This window comes from Hemibagrus wyckioides, linkage group LG29, assembly GCF_019097595.1.
Source record: "Hemibagrus wyckioides isolate EC202008001 linkage group LG29, SWU_Hwy_1.0, whole genome shotgun sequence".
NCBI lineage: Eukaryota > Metazoa > Chordata > Actinopteri > Siluriformes > Bagridae > Hemibagrus > Hemibagrus wyckioides.
The window spans coordinates 12,200,626-12,216,276 of NC_080738.1; the positions used below are offsets into that span (position 1 = coordinate 12,200,626).

The 15,651-nt window shown below is 36.9% G+C and overlaps 2 protein-coding genes across 6 annotated transcripts; one reads left to right on the forward strand and one right to left on the reverse strand.

The window, feature by feature from the left end:
• Nucleotides 1–1,385: 1,385 nt before the first annotated feature.
• Nucleotides 1,386–7,918, reverse strand: LOC131349114 (protein KHNYN-like). Of its 4 annotated transcripts, none has more exons than XM_058384506.1 (10): nt 7,650–7,918; nt 7,172–7,219; nt 6,762–7,038; nt 6,529–6,663; nt 4,823–6,420; nt 4,298–4,428; nt 4,116–4,212; nt 3,529–3,636; nt 2,986–3,087; nt 1,386–2,797 (listed from the first exon to the last, which is right to left on the reverse strand). In XM_058384506.1, exons 3-10 carry the CDS (start codon nt 6,996–6,998, stop codon nt 2,470–2,472), a joined length of 2,736 nt encoding a protein of 911 aa, XP_058240489.1. In that variant the 5' UTR covers nt 6,999–7,038; nt 7,172–7,219; nt 7,650–7,918; the 3' UTR covers nt 1,386–2,469. The 4 variants fall into 4 exon arrangements, with proteins under 4 accessions (XP_058240489.1, XP_058240488.1, XP_058240486.1 ...); XM_058384505.1 differs by having other exon boundaries at nt 7,643–7,918; XM_058384503.1 differs by having other exon boundaries at nt 7,612–7,918.
• A 205-nt stretch (nt 7,919–8,123) lies between these two features.
• Nucleotides 8,124–14,419, forward strand: ripk3 (receptor-interacting serine-threonine kinase 3). 2 transcript variants are annotated; one of them, XM_058384507.1, is made up of 13 exons: nt 8,142–8,655; nt 9,595–9,750; nt 10,381–10,702; nt 10,806–10,957; nt 11,057–11,106; nt 11,214–11,369; nt 11,798–11,880; nt 12,079–12,139; nt 12,543–12,598; nt 12,733–12,766; nt 13,490–13,551; nt 13,645–13,663; nt 13,794–14,419. In XM_058384507.1, the coding sequence occupies exons 2-13, from the start codon at nt 9,599–9,601 to the stop codon at nt 13,961–13,963; spliced, it is 1,317 nt and encodes a 438-aa protein (XP_058240490.1). In that variant the 5' UTR covers nt 8,142–8,655; nt 9,595–9,598; the 3' UTR covers nt 13,964–14,419. The 2 variants fall into 2 exon arrangements, with proteins under 2 accessions (XP_058240491.1, XP_058240490.1); XM_058384508.1 differs by lacking the exons at nt 12,543–12,598; nt 12,733–12,766 and having other exon boundaries at nt 8,124–8,655.
• The last annotated feature ends 1,232 nt before the right edge of the window (nt 14,420–15,651 follow it).

Here is a 15,651-nt window from a genome sequence, read left to right on the forward strand (position 1 = left end):
ACAGAGTCGGTCTATATGTTGTTTGTCTGCACTGTCTTGTCTTGTAATTCTGTGCACTTCTGTTGTATGTCTAGTTTTTTTTTTATTTACTAAAGATTGCACCTTAAGTATAGTTTAGTTTTATCTCTATGTTTAGCTCTGTGTTTGTCTTTGTTATGTGTAGCACCTTTGGTCTAGGAGGAACGTTGTTTCACTTCACTGTGTACTGCATCAGCTATATATGGTTGACGTGACAATAAAGCTTCTTTGACTTTGACTTTGACTTTGAAAGGCAGAGACAGGGTACAGTAGTAAGGAAATTCTTTACCAAGATAGAGATAGAGAAAGAGAGAGAGAGAGAGAGAGAGAGAGAGAGAGAATGCAAAGCATTTAAGCAAAGCAAATACTCAATGGAGTAGCAAATTAATCTTTGAAACCTTCAGTAAAGGCAATGTGGACTCATTCTTCTAAGAGGTAAAGTCCAATAATGCCTTAACATTTTGTGTTCATGATGTCTTTCTGATGTCAATTTGCAATTTACTCCTTGGTGTTCCCTGTTCACATTGTAATATCTCTCCTGGCTGGACAGATATGCCTTTTTAAAATATTTTTTAACATTTCCTGTTTTACTGTTAAGAAAGAAAAATTGAAATTTAAATAGAGAAATTGATGATAATTCAGAATTATTATTTTTATTCTTTTTTATTTCACAACAAATGATCTATGGATGCATTTAAATGCATTTAATTTTCTTTTTTTCCATGATCTACTTTTCTTACTATGCTTTGATCATTTAATAATGATCAAAAGTCTTTATATTCAGTTGATACAGTTTAAGTCACAAGTAAGGTTCTTTCTATCATGGTGCAAACAGCACTACCTGAATCCAGTGCACTGCAACCACCTAAGGGGTCTAATCTCTTGCCCTGATCAGGTCCCTCAGCAGGTCAACCTGGTAGACCTGCAAAACTGCCATGGTGTGTAGGGACTCACTCCAGAGGTAGCCCCAGACTAGAAGGCAAAATGAGTTTTCTCCAAGACACTGATGATGAGGGGGAGAGAGGGACAGTGTCTCTTCCACCCTTGGCAGTGCTCCATACCCATGTTCAATAAGCCCTACAACACCTGAATAATTAGATGTGGCAGGAAAGTGGAAGCTGGATTCAACACCTCAGTGTGAGGGTCCTGGAACAATGGGAGATTAGGACGAGGAGGTAACATGCAGCCTGATGTCAAGAAGTGGTCCTCAAGCTGAGAGTGGATGACCTTTTCTTGCTCATCTAAATTAAGATTGGCAACTATTCTAACTGTGCATAATCTGCTCCCAAAGAAACAAACCAGAGTGTGAAATTTGTCCTCTATTAAAAAGCAGGGCATGGCAACAGATCTTCTAAATCAATTTTTAATGAACAAAACAGACAGACAATTCACACAGACAGACAAATGGCTTCCTGAAGACAAAGATGCTGGGGATATGTGATGTAGATGTCCTTTTATGGTCTTGTTGGTGTGCGCTGATGTTACCTGACCTCTATCAGCCAATGAAACTGGCATGTGTTCACACATGCTTCAGACACCGTTTTCACAACGGCATTCCCATAGCATCAATTCATGACATTTGAAAGGGAACACCTTCTCTACCACATTGCTGGATAATTAATGCACTAAATCTCTAATATTGCTTAAAGGACAGTGTAAAACAAATAAGGCTTTGTGCTTTATGAATTAAGTGTCTTAAAAATGTTACCACATATAAATGATTTTTTTAAATTGTATTCTGCTTACTAGCAATAACAAAATTAACAGCTTTTTGACAGATATATAAGAGAGCACAGATAATGACTACTTGGCCCATGATGCTTTGGATACCCACCAATTTAACACACAACATATTTGGTACACAGATATTCCAACATTCCTGATGAAAAAGAATTTATTGTCAGATTTTCAAAATCATTCACAATTCACAAAATTCATTATGAAATTGATATTTTACAAGATAATATAGCCAGTGACACCATATTATTTGGTAAAATTGCATCAATTAAAATGTTCAATTCAATTAAAATGACCACAATATGCAGCATTGCAAAATCAAAAGAAAGAGTAATTTATGTAAATATCTGATATGAAAAAATGAAGGAATCGCTGTTTTGATCAGTAAATCATTTTAAATAGGAATGCACAAGACTAAATGAGGATTATGTTTACACAGAGCTGGTCCAAAATATACCTACTGTATTTTCTGAACTTTTTTAGCAACAGATGAAACAGATCAAATTCCAAGCCAATGAACATTTTTTGTAGCACTGCAAATAACTAACACTTCACATCTAAAATTTAAGGACTGATAGTTTTTATGTTTTAATATCAAGAGTTTCTGGCTTTCCTTGTTATTTTTAAACACTTTGTGAATACAAGCCCATAGATTTACGCATAGTCTGCTTTCAAAGTTTTATATTTTTGAGCCAGTTTCTCTCATATCAAAGTCTACTCCTCTGAACTTACTTGTTCCAGAATGTAATATGACAGTCGGTTAATATCTGTATCACCTGGGTAGCACTGTAGGGTCATTATGATCACACTCTCCTGCCCTGGAAAAATCTGCAGCAAATCCTGCTTCAACCTAAGTGTCTCCTCTGCTGACCTCTCCTTTCTGCTCTGGGAATGACCTCTGACTGCCCCTTGAGGTCTACTGATGCCCCCAGGTGTCCGTTCACGGTAGTTCAGCACTTCTGTCTGAGGTCTGGGCTGAGAGGCAAGTTGGGGGAAATTTGAGGCCGTACCAGCAAATGTGTGATTGCCTGGAACAGGGGGCCTGAATAAAGATAACAAGAGTGTGACACTGCTTGTGTGTATGTATGTATGTATGTATGTATGTATGTGTGTATGTATGTATGTATGTGTGTATGTATGTATGTGTTAGACTTCCACTAATCATCACTAATCAGTAATGATATGTTTGAATGTATGCATGCAGCTGTACATCTATACATCTACACAAACCTGTTTTGTGACCGTAAGAAGTCCTTAATATGAGGTCCACTTCGGCCTAGAGGATCATCCGGCACCATAAAGAGGTCCCCAGCAAACACGTACTGGAGCAATCTGCAGAGACATTGTTAAATATTTCTATTAGAACTATTTGTATTTCACACAGACATTAATGAATATTTACAATATTGTTATTACAGAATTGTTACTTTTTTTATTTTGTTTTTTTGTTTAATAGTGAGTTAATATACAGTCTGGCACTTTACATGTTCCTGCCTAATAATAATAATAATAATAATAATAATAATAATTATTATTATTATTATTATTATTATTATTATTATTATTATTATTATAATCATCATCAACATACATGTGGTAGCTCAAGTGCCATAAAATCAAGTGTTACAATTAAAAATAAATAATATAATTGATTCACAGGGTAAAACAAAAGATGAATGCTAAAAAAATGCCAGATATTCCCATATCCCTATAACAACTACCACAAGGGCCAATCTATTTTTAAGTCTTTGGCCCTTAAAAGCTCTAGTTCACCTTGTCTTGATTATTTCTTTCCATCCAAATGATTCATCCACAAGGTCTCTCATGTTGTCATTTGTTACAATCACTCCATCTGTCTGCCTTGCAAGATGTAGCATAAATCTAAAAGCATATTATGCATATAGTTTAGTATGGTATCAGGAAAAACAGCAAAAGTCTTACAAAAATGTAATGTAAATGTTTTTATGATTACACTGACAAGTGCTGCTGTCTGTATCTGTATTTAGATTTAAACTCACAATGCTGTGGATCACAACACTGGACAACTTTGTGGAAAACAAAATCTGATGTAGAAACACCATCACTGTCAGCATGGTCTGGCCCTGACAGTTACTCAGCCTTCGTTTATAACTGGTCTCAACTAGAGATTTTTTTAATTACTAAAGCATTTTTAATTGTACAGTACCTGCCTGCAATATTTTATATAGTGGCAGAAATAACTGTAAGGTTCATATCTTACCACTTAAAAGTTATAAAAGTGAATATCTTATAAGGAAACAATATTCTAACATCAGTAAGTTGACAACCTGAACATCGTTTAGAAAGAGGTCAAAATTAGGAACAGTAATCTGTGGATATACCTGTCATCATAGGAATTTATCCTCTGTCCTTTAAACTCTCTAGATGGTGTAAATGAGAGGAGACCAAGATCCTGCAGTTGTGCCATAAAGTGCTGCTCTTTAAAAGAGAATATGTTATGAATACAGACAAGCTAACCTGATAAAGTCTTAATAGACGTATGCATAAATTTCATAGTAATTACCTTTTATCTTTGGGTCTTTCTTCTGCCTCCACTGGGGAACAAGTGCTGTGATTTTGCGATGGCCTTGGTTCCAGAAGTATTCCACAGCCAGCGCAATGCCTCGACAGGAGAAAAATATACCCAAACCATGCCTTGGGACAGGTACAATATAGAATCAATATTCATAATGATACCCCATATGATGCAGTGTTATATAATCTGCATCATGTCTTCTCCTTTTATACATCTTGCAAAAATTATTGAGGCCTGGTGCCATGTTTTTAGGTAGTGACTGAATGTTGCTAGTGGAATAAATATGTAATAGTGATAGGAGACATTTACCCTATCATTTAAGTTATGTCAAATGTTATGATGTACAAGGTAGACAAAAGCATTGACTAAAAACCTATTCACAACTTAAAATTTGTCATTAGGTTTGTCTGTGATTTTTGGTCAAATCTGTTCCACTTTACTGTCTTTACTTTATCCTTTTTCTTAAGCTAAATTGCTTGTTTAAACTACTTTCCATCTTAACTCTTTTCTTACGTCATGGCAACATTGCTTCCATCAATAATGATCTGCCGCAGCCCAGGGTCAGCCTGGTCATCCTTCAGCTGGAGGACAAATGGTGTCTGTAAGCCTTCCAAGAAGCGTTGCTGTCCGGTTATGACTGCTCCTGGTTTGCTTGATTGAGGTTTGTGCTTAGGCCTGAGGAAAGATTGCTCTACTGGTGCATTTTTTTCTTCTGAGATGTTGGTGTGCAGTGGAGAATGGTAAGTAGGCTGAGGTGGCCCACAAACAGAAGTTGAAATGGTATGGAATGGGGGCTGATTTTGAGAAGATGAAAAAATATCTGGTTTAGTGCTTGCCAAGTCTGGCTCTGTTAAGTGTGCTGGCAACCTCATTCCTACACTTGACCTTCCTCTTCCACGTGCTTGGATGTCCTGCTTCTTTTTATTTACTCCTTCTAAACTTACTCTTATATCATTGTCAGTCATTTCTATATTTGTCATTCCAGTCTTCTCATTAATTCTCTTAGTTTTTTTCTCTTCCATTAAAGGATTTTCTTTGGCTCCTTGAAGAATGTGTGTGTTTCTCTTTGGTTCCTCTGTTTCTTCTGCTTTCTTTATGTTGCTCTCTTTCTCTCCACTTTGTTCTCCCATGCCCTTTCTCTGTAGTTCCAGGATCAGGTCATGTGGTTTCAATTCAGGGAGGTTGCTGTAAATCTCAGTCACCTTATCCTCTGTGTACCCACAGCTGGCTGCTGCTTTCTTCATCACACCAAGGACAAAATCCTCAGCTTTGGCCTCTTTAGCCCCATTCACCTCTTGCTTTACGATCCTGATCATGGCCTTATCTTGCTCTTGCTGGATCAGGTCAAGAACCTCAGAGGGTTCTCTGGGTCCAGTACGTGCTAAAACCCTGCATACCACCTCATCATTGAAGCCCATAGCAGTGAAGAATTTAAGTAGGTGTTCATTTTCTTGTTTGCTTGCTGTGGACAACAAGTTTTCTCCCTGTTGATCCTCCTGATTTGACTCTCCTTCTTTTTCTATACTATGGGATACACTTTCAGACCACTTTTGTATTTCTCTGTCCTGTTTCTTTATATCTGAACTTGCAGCACCAGGTGCTACCAAAGAGTGGAAGAAGTGACTAGGAGACTCTACTTGATTAACTTGCTTTCCTGTATCTGATATTCTGTACTCTGTAAAATTAAAATAAGGTGTCCCATTTGCTTTGGGCGAAATGGTGGCAGTCTGTAAAATGTCATGGTTCTGGCCCTCCTTAGATTCTCTTAGCATCAGTCTGTCCATCCTATCCTGAAGGTTTAGAGGATATGTGGCTCCAGCTGAAATTACACCACTGTCCAAAGTGTTTGGCTCTAGTCCTGACTGCTTAACTAAGTCCAGAAGAACTTCTTTAACGGTCACTGGCAGGACCAACAGTTCTAGAGTGTGACTGTCCTCCAGTCTTTCCACCAGGGATTTGAAGGCCCGACGAGAATCCATGGACTCATTTTTTGCCTCAGAGGGTTGCACTTGGCTAGAACTGTACTTGTCTACCAGGTCTATGACAAGAGAGTAGGCCCTCACAACAGACTCAGCCAGCCCAAAGATGAGAAGACAACCTACTGAGCCAACCTGAGGAAAGTTAACCCAAACATAAATGGGGTTACTAATACTCTAATAGTAAATACTAATAGTAAAAAAGACAAAGCAGAGCCACTTCACCATTCTAATCCTACTTACCACTATATGCGCTGAGGTATTTCTAACCAGGCAGTCAATAAACAACCCCTTGGCACCGCAGAACACACACTGAAGGACAGGTGGATATTGAACTTCCTTTTGAGCCTCCTGGTTCACAAAACCTTTTATAAAAAGCTGACAAAAAAGAAACACAACAAGACATATAATAAGGCAAAACTATGCTTTAGTTACTTTAAGAAACCACACTAATATGTGTAAGAAAACAAACTCACTTTTGCTGCCTCAACTTCTTGTTTTCTTCCCTTAAGTTGTAGCCAAATTTGTCCATCCTGAGAGCTATATGAGTCGTCTTCCCCACCAATTCTCAAAGTCAAAGCAAACACTCGCTCCACTGTGGGTTTCAGGGATAGCAAAGAGCCCTGCAACACACCTGGGCAGGTAAACTCATCCTCTACTTGCTGCTCTCCTACCATCTTATCCCTCCATTCTGGGATGGCTGAGAGAGCCATAATGTGGTTGAAGTGCAGGTAATAGTTATGATGTACTTGTCTGTATGTACATTTGTGCATATAGGGGAGAGAGAAACAGACAGAAATCACAAATATATGTCAAAAAGTTCAGTTGCATTATATGAAAAATCAACTTAATATAGTTAACAGACAAGGGTGATGCTTGCACTTACTAGACAAGGGTGTAGTAATTCTCCATACTTATGGGAAATAACCTATGTCTGAAAAGACATTCATCATGCGCGTGTGTAGAAGAATATTTAATGAATTGGTTAGAAAAATGGTCAGGAAGATTTTTTTATCAAGAGTGCAAGATGTCAGTTCATATGTTACATCATTGACTTTCTTTCAGCACACCATCCTGGCATGTGGACAACTACCTTACATATTATGAACAATATAAATAGATAAGCCTGGTTTCTGCTTAGACAGATAAAATAGACATTCTGAATGACAGTTACATGACTTTCATCTTCAGTTTTTGTGTGATCATAGAAAAAGGAAAGGTTACAGATGCACAATCTATCCAAGAAAGTTACGGGAAAATATAAGAATAAAAACAATTCTTAAGCATTCAATGTTATTTAAGAATTTTTTTTTTTTTTTTATTTACCATGGCCACTTTTCAGGAGTTTAAAGCGCACCTTTCACCTTTTGGTTTCCAGGTTTAGGTTTCGATTACAGCATATCTAGATCTAGATTCTGTCTTCCGGAATTATTTAAAAGGCGATATTGGTCCAGGGTTCAGCGTCTAATTCTTACCGAAGATGTTAATATTGCTAAAAAAACATTGTTACCATTGTTTTAAATACAGAACGGTTTTTTTTTTTATAACTCTTTGATTGCTTGCGTCTAAAAAAAAAAAGAGTCCTCAGTATGTGCGCAGCCTGTTGTTGTTGATAAAGTGAAACTTGGGGAAATACAGAGTAGGCGTGTTTGCACTAACTACCGTAATGCATGTATGTGATGTCGCCCGAAGGATGTCTTCCTTAAGCTACCTTTGATATTCTGATACTTCGAGACTCTTATTGCTGGACCACGATTTAACCACAGGACTATAACAAGGTCGATAGCCTCCTCAGAAAGGAAGCAGGCAACCTGTTGCAAATCCGCTGCGCACATATTGTAGATAGGTTATGTGGGAAATTCCAGTGACGTCACACCAAAATTTCCGCTTTAGGTTAACAGAAACGGCACGAGGCAGGATGCGCGGAATGCGTGCGTTCGGAAGCTCCGGGTTTTTTTTTTTTTTTAAAGCATGCGTTATTTTGATATACAGCTAACGTTATTTATTTATTTATTTTGCAAATAACAACACAACTTTGTAACAGTTCCCCTGTCTTGATGGTTTTAAACGAGACATTTTATTCTAGGTGACATTTTAAAATAAAATCCCCTTGTATGCAAAGGGCATTGTTTTTCTGTTAAGCAGGTAGATTAGGCGTGTCAGACAGCCCTCTGAAGACGGTCTTTGGCACTGCACCTTTTCTTCCCTCTCTTCATATGAGGAAGTGAAAGAAATGCACATATATGGTCGCTGTGTGTTGTCGAACGTCGCCATTTCAGCATGTTCAATTGCACCAACACAGCAGCCGCTTTGCGATGATCTTGCGCGCTTTGAGTCTCCACGAACAGCTTTACTGAGTGCTAGTATATGGTGAGTTGAACTTGTTCAACGATGTTGGCTATATAACAAATCTTTCTTGGCGTAAACTCAAGCAATTTATCGTAATAGCAGCTTTGTTATGGCGTCATAAATCAATCTGCGCAATCTTAGCGCGGTCATGATTATTGGCACAAAAACAAATGTATACCAAAAACATGAAAGCCTGATGTTAGAAGAAGAAACAAGGTTTTCTCATTTAAAATGGCAGTTGGCTCTTGACCATAGCGTTGACATGACGTCATATGGAGTTCCTTGTAGACGTTGTCTTACATTGTAAGACATTTTTCAGGGTTTTTCTAAGCTGCAGTTACAAACTTCATCCGAAGACAACATCAGCCTAGAGTAGATTAGATTAGAATATAGTTTTAATCAGAATAGAAAATGGTGACTTCTTTTTTTTTTTTTTTTTTTGTAGAAAAAAACACCACAAAAAGTATTTATATACGATTTTGACACCACAAAACTATTTATGTACAATTTATACAAGAAATTAAGAAGTATAGATATTTGATTCTCTGTATATGTAAGTATGTCCACAAATGAAACGTATTGACTTTGTGGAAATGCATTTCTAGCTATCTGCAGAGTAGACATGAAAAAGCAAACAAAATGAAGTAGGAAATAAACATGAAAGAGAGTGGTTTTGGAAGGATTAATGTTAATGGATAAACAGTGGTGCTCAGTGAAACAATGGTGATCAGTTATTGGTCTTTGGATTTTTGCGAATGTAGTTTAGTTCGGTCTCACGAATCCTCTTTCAACTCGAATAACTAGCAGCTGTGATGAAATATTTACTAGATATTTTTCTAGGCCCCTTTTTTAAATAAAGATTCTTAGTGATGCTCAAGCATTTCCAGACCTAGCACCAAAGTTTCTGAGATTGCAACACTAGGAAATGATGTTTTAAAAGTATGTTTTATATGAATACAGATACATGGACCTGCCCAGCTGCTTTCCGCCCACTTTCGTTTATGATGACTGTCTGGAGACCTGGGAGCAGATTGGCTGTGGTGGATTTGGAGAGATCCATAGGGCAAGACATAAAAAATGGGGACTGGATGTTGCCATAAAGTTATTACATGATAGGTAAATATACAATATGTGTCTCATGGTTATGACCTATTGCTTCGTAGGACTGCCAGCTTTGCTTTTGATTAATACTTACATGAAATAAATGAAAACAACTAACATATCTAAATAAAAAATAAAGAGCAGTCAATTTAACACCAAGTGTCATATTTGGCCTGTTCTCAAGCCACCAGTGGCATTGAGGTGTTTTAACATCCCAATGACCCTGCTGTTCCAGGTACACTCATACCAGCACAACACAAATATGTCAGTGCCACTATTTTGCTAAAGGTGCAACATGTAAAATAGTTTGGACATTGGCGAGTATATGGTGGTCCCTTTTAACTGATGCATGGAGGTTAAGGTAGAGAAAAATACATGTTAATTAACACGGCTTTCCATTGTTCTGCATGTTTTGTACCTGACTGTCTATTCCTGCCTCTCTGAGAGGATTTTTGTCATGTCCTAATGTTTAATTTTAACATCTTATGTTCTGTGATTCATTTTAAAAACAAAAACTATCCAATTAGTATCAATTAGTAAGAGTATACATACAAAATTACACAAATATCTAGGTGAACCTGCCAAACAACCCCAGCATATAGCCATAAATAGGGCATGTTATCCCTTGCCTGTTTTTTTCCCTAGCACCGGCTGTCTCCTCCGAGAGGCAGACTTGATGCGTCATGGTGGGAACCCCAACGTGTTGAGAATTCTGGGTGTTTACAAAAGTCAAGCTCAAGGAGACAGGTCTGCCATTAAAGTGGGTTTAGTCATGGAATACATGGAGAGAGGATCTCTGGCAGACCTCCAGGAGGTTTTAAAAGGACCCCCACTATGGCCGCTTGCCTTCCGAATTATTAACCAGATTGCCCTGGGAATGAACTTTCTCCACCAGCTGAATCCACCTATTCTGCACCTGGACCTGAAACCCAGCAATGTGCTACTTGATGACAGTCTCAATGCCAAGGTCAGACAAACTTTACTGATTGCTATAACCAACTGGTTAAGGAGCTAAAATGAGTCTGACACCTCTCAGTAGTCCCTCTGTTTATATGTCTTTTTCACTCCAGCTCACAGATTTTGGTCTGGCCAAAATAGCTAAAAGTTTTTCCAAAGTATCAGAAGAGAAAGATGAGGAGGCTGCTGGGACCACAAGCTACATGCCCCCAGAGGCATTTCTGTCAACACCATATGTTCCTAATTTTTCCTCTGATGTTTACAGGTAAAAAGACTGTTTGATATAATCTTTGTGACTAACCTTGAGAGGGTTACACGTTCTGTGCTTTTAATGACATTGATCTCTTTCCAAATGTTGTCTTAGCTACGGCATACTGTTGTGGTCAGTTATCACTGGAAAGCAGCCATACCCCTGTGAGTCTGCAGTGCTTTCTCAAACTGCAAATCAATTACAAAGGTCTTTATTTGCTCCCTTACAGTCTCGCTGTCTCATTCTCTCTGTCCTTTCACTTCTCTACCAGCTCAAATCTCTAGTTATTTGCGGTTTCGTGTCCGTGAAGGTGACAGGCCTGATCTGACATCTCTAGACATCAGTCAGGCAGATGGACTCAGCAATGTGATTGAGCTGATGAAGCGCTGTTGGAACCCTGAGCCCAACATGAGACCCAACTTTATTGGTGAGCCCCTATGTGTTAGTGTGCACCTCTTATCTTCCACCTCCATTAACTTTTTGTACTAGAGGGCATTAAAGTCAGTTACTGTCATAGTGTCAATGTTTACATGGCAATTTACGCAGTGAATGAATATTTTTCACTGAATTCAGCACAACCAGGTTTAACCATCCCATCTTGTCAAGCAAATGGCTGACGGTGACTTGCAAAATATTTTGCAAGTTTGTCTTCTTTGGAGAAGGAATTTTGTAGAAATTCACAGCATTAATCTGAGTGTGTGTCTGAATCGTTCTTATTTGAAAACAGTAGAATGGATCTGCATTCATGCATCCTAACATACAAAATACTGATATAGGATTTTTCTTTTTAGAGCTTTCTTCGAATGCATTTCTGACTGATTTGCTTTTCATGTATTCATTCCATATTATTTTCAGATTGTACTGAGGTCACAAAGAATGTGTACGGGTTACACAGACAACATGTTCCTGATGCTGTTCACACCATTCTAAAACAGCTGGTACTAAACTTTGCAGTTACAGTTAAATTATTATACCACAAAATTTTTCCTCATCAATCTGAAATTAATTAGTTTATATAGTTAATTTCATTGTGTACTGCATTTATTCCTCATGATCTTTAAATATTGTGTAATATTACTTATTACTTAATATTAACTTATTCATTATATTCTGCTTTTCTTATTTCTTCCTTATAGGACAGTAAAGACAAAAGCAGTTCCAGTTCTGCCCCACTCTGGAAATCTCAGACAAAGAATGGTACATCTTATTCTATACATTCATGTTCCTAACTTTTAATGGGCTGTAATTGATTTGTGGCTTGTGAAATTTTACATTGTTCTTGGTTTATATTAATATTATTGATTATAAGATTTGATCACACTTTCTGTACATCATTTAGTTTAGTAATTAGAAATTATTTAAATTATTATTTATTATAAGAAATGAAATCATCTTTTGTTTTGTTTTTCCCCGTGTGCTATGATATTCTTTAAAGTCACAATAAGTTAGAAAGTCTTAATATCTCCAAAATGGAAAATATTATATCTGATCATTGGAGTGAAACAGATTTTTTTAAATAAGGATTTTTCCCCAGTTTAGTGCATAAACCCTCCATTTCTTAATTCTATCCATTAACAGTATTTTTCATATTTTTGTCCAGTGGGACTGAAACAACATACTGAGCCTACTATGAAGACTCAGGCAACTCCTACGCAGGTGTTCATTTCTAAACAACTTCAGAAAAGTATTATTATATGTGTTGTGTAATGTTAACAATATTTTAAATAAAATATATCTTTAGACAAACCCCTTCAAATGAACGTGTACACTATTAAAACTGCCTTTTTCAGGAAACTGGACCCAGCTCTATACCCAACGGAGCAGGTAATGTGAATCAGGCTATTGATTGCAGACAACAAATGTTCATTGCACTAAATTGTTGCATCCTGTCTGGATTTGCATAGCAGATTGGCCCATGTCTTTGTGCACAGTGGTCCAGTATTTCAATTAATCCATTTTATGGACCTATGCCAAAGCAACGGTATAATAAATAGTATTGTTATGTCTTGCCCTAAGCAGGTGCAGGTCCAAATGTGGCACAGACTCAGTTCAGAAATGGTTTAAACCTCTTCTGGGGAAAAAATATCTGGTTTCTAAAAATTAAAGTGTAAATATGGCTCTCTCATGGCATAACAGAAAGTTGTTAATCCTACTGATTGTCCTACTGATCTGCTGCTGACTTAAACGTTTTGATATCATTTGTTCCTGTTTTCAACTGTCACTGTTGACATAAAACAGAATACTTGTACTTATGGGTGCTACTTCAAAGTGGATAACTCAAATCTGGTGAATGGCTGAGTTGAAGCTGTTCAAGCTAATGTGATAAATAAATAAATCAAATTTTACATTTAATATCATGAAATAAAATAAATTCCATGCAAGTCTGTGTCAGGTGGCAATTGCCAAGATTAACTCATGACTCCTGTTGTTTTCTCCAAACTTGTGTGCTGGGATGTTTAATCTACAACTATTACAGAGTTGTATTCTACTGCTTTTTTGTCTTCTTGTGCTGGATTAATTTTGATTTATGTTATCCAACATTTCCAGGAATGTACTGTAGGCCAGCTACAAGAGCTCCAACCCCCAGCTGTAAGCCTCCAAATATGCAGGTTTGGAAAGAACTCTTATTTACAATTGATTTATATGCTGTCATACAAATATTACACATTGGTAATCTGAAACCTTTTATTCTCTCCTGTCAGCGGCAATTCTCAACTCCAAGTAAGTGTTACTCCAACTTGTGGAGTGACAAACTATATTTCATTATTTCATCTCTTGAAATAAAGAGGAACCAATAACACTAAGTCAGAAAATTACAGATTTCCTTTTTCTCCTCTCTTCTTCCTTCCAGGTAATGTGAGCATCTGTTTATCCAATGTCACAGGAGTACAGATTGGCAATAACAACAACATGCATGTAAATATATCAGCAGGGAGACACCGCCAGAGACACCCAACAGCACCCCCAGCTACACGTCAGCCTTCCAAACGTCATCAGAATCCCCCCAATATCAAACCTTAACCTTGGCTGTTGTGTTGATTTTTTTTGGCTGTCTTGTATATTACACAGATCCTGAAACTCAGTAAAATCTCGAAGTCCTTCATTCAGAAGGCAATTGCAATTGTTGTCAAATAATTATAGAGACAAATTCTATATTTTACTTTCTACCTATTGCTTGTTCTTTAACTCAGTTTCTTTTTTTACTTTGGTCTGTGTGGTTTGTCTAATATAAAAATGCATGTTGTAGTTGGATGTTCCATGTTCCATGTCTCTGTTATATGTTTTAAGGTTTATATGTCCATAAAACCTATAACTTCGTATAAGAGTGTCATTGTTTGTGTGGTGCCCTGTGATGAATTGGCATCTCATCCAGGATGTGTTCCTGCCTAGTGTGTTACTTTGGAATAAGTTGTGTTCATAGCAACCAAGACTGTTTTTTTTTTTTTTTTTTTAAATTATACCATGGTACTGCTGCTATGGCACTGTGAATTTTTTTTATTTTTCAAGTACATAACTTTAATTTTTAATTTTTTATTATTTTAGCTTTTGTATATTTCTTTTTAAAGAATATACTAAAATATAATACCTGTCCCCACCTTTTATCTGTGTGTGGCAAACTCTTGATTGGTAACAAGCCATATGAAACAAGTTCTCATTATCATTTATATTTTAGCAGCTATTTTAGCTCCCACACCAGCTTCTATTTCTTTCTCTTTGGAAATTAATAAGGCAACCAAAAATGGAGCTTGCCATTTTGCCAAAAAATGAGTAAACCCAATCTCTTCTGTACTAAGATTCTTTTAAGTAATATATTATGTGTAGCACCAGCCATACAAGTCACTGTCAATGAACTGTTACTAGAACGTATAAGAACAGGCAATTTCATATTGATTTATCATTTATCATGAACAACGAAAGCATACATGGTGTAATCACCAGGATTCTGGCAACCTCAAGTAAATATCCACCAACTCGTTTCGTGGATGTAATACAGCAATTACAATCATTTGAAGGTTAGGAAAGGGGGCTCTTTCTGATTAAGCAGAAAGGAATAGCTGGAAGTATATTGAAGCTTACAAATACATGCTACCATGCAAATAAAAGGGTTATATAGAACATGATAATATACAATTCTCTACATAAATACACATTTCCAAACATTTCATTTAGCTGATAGTACCCATAAATTCTATAAATAAACAAGTGGATATATAAAATACACAGCAAGGACAAATGACATGCTTTAAATGTATGATCACAGTCAGGTTTTTCACTGAGATCTGCAGTCTCCTGGCTAAAAGATCAGTTTGTTATTTGGCTATGTACTGACCTGTTTTGCCAGATTAACAGGCACTGGTGATGATAAATAGAAAAGAGTATGCAGCCATGTATCCATCTGTAAATGGCGTCAAACTAAATTGGCAGTATTTCAGTTAGCATGGAAGTAAAGCCTTCTGAGATGCAAAAAGTCTCTTAGTACTGCTAGATCATCGTATCTCTCTGCCCTAATTGAAGATAACAAAAACAATCCTAAATTTTTATTTAGTACTGTAGCAAAACTAAATAGGAGTAAAACCACTGTAGAAAAGCGCACACCATCTATATGTAGCAGCAATGACTTCATGAATTTTTTCAATGAAAAAATTGCCAATATCAGGCAAAAAAATTCAGACTATTAATTTAAAACCAAATTATTTGATAGATAATTC

Coding starts and splice junctions, on each gene's coding strand:
- ripk3 (XM_058384507.1), top strand. CDS start 9,599: ATGGACCTGCCCAGCTGCTTTCCGCCCACTTTCGTTTATGATGACTGT. Junction 10,958..11,056: donor TTTTCCTCTGATGTTTACAG/GTAAAAAGACTG, acceptor ATGTTGTCTTAG/CTACGGCATACTGTTGTGGT. Junction 12,599..12,732: donor CTCAGGCAACTCCTACGCAG/GTGTTCATTTCT, acceptor TGCCTTTTTCAG/GAAACTGGACCCAGCTCTAT.
- LOC131349114 (XM_058384506.1), bottom strand. CDS start 6,998: ATGGCTCTCTCAGCCATCCCAGAATGGAGGGATAAGATGGTAGGAGAG. Junction 6,664..6,761: donor AAGAAGTTGAGGCAGCAAAA/GTGAGTTTGTTT, acceptor CTTTTTTGTCAG/CTTTTTATAAAAGGTTTTGT. Junction 3,637..4,115: donor ATAAATTCCTATGATGACAG/GTATATCCACAG, acceptor ATATGCTTTTAG/ATTTATGCTACATCTTGCAA.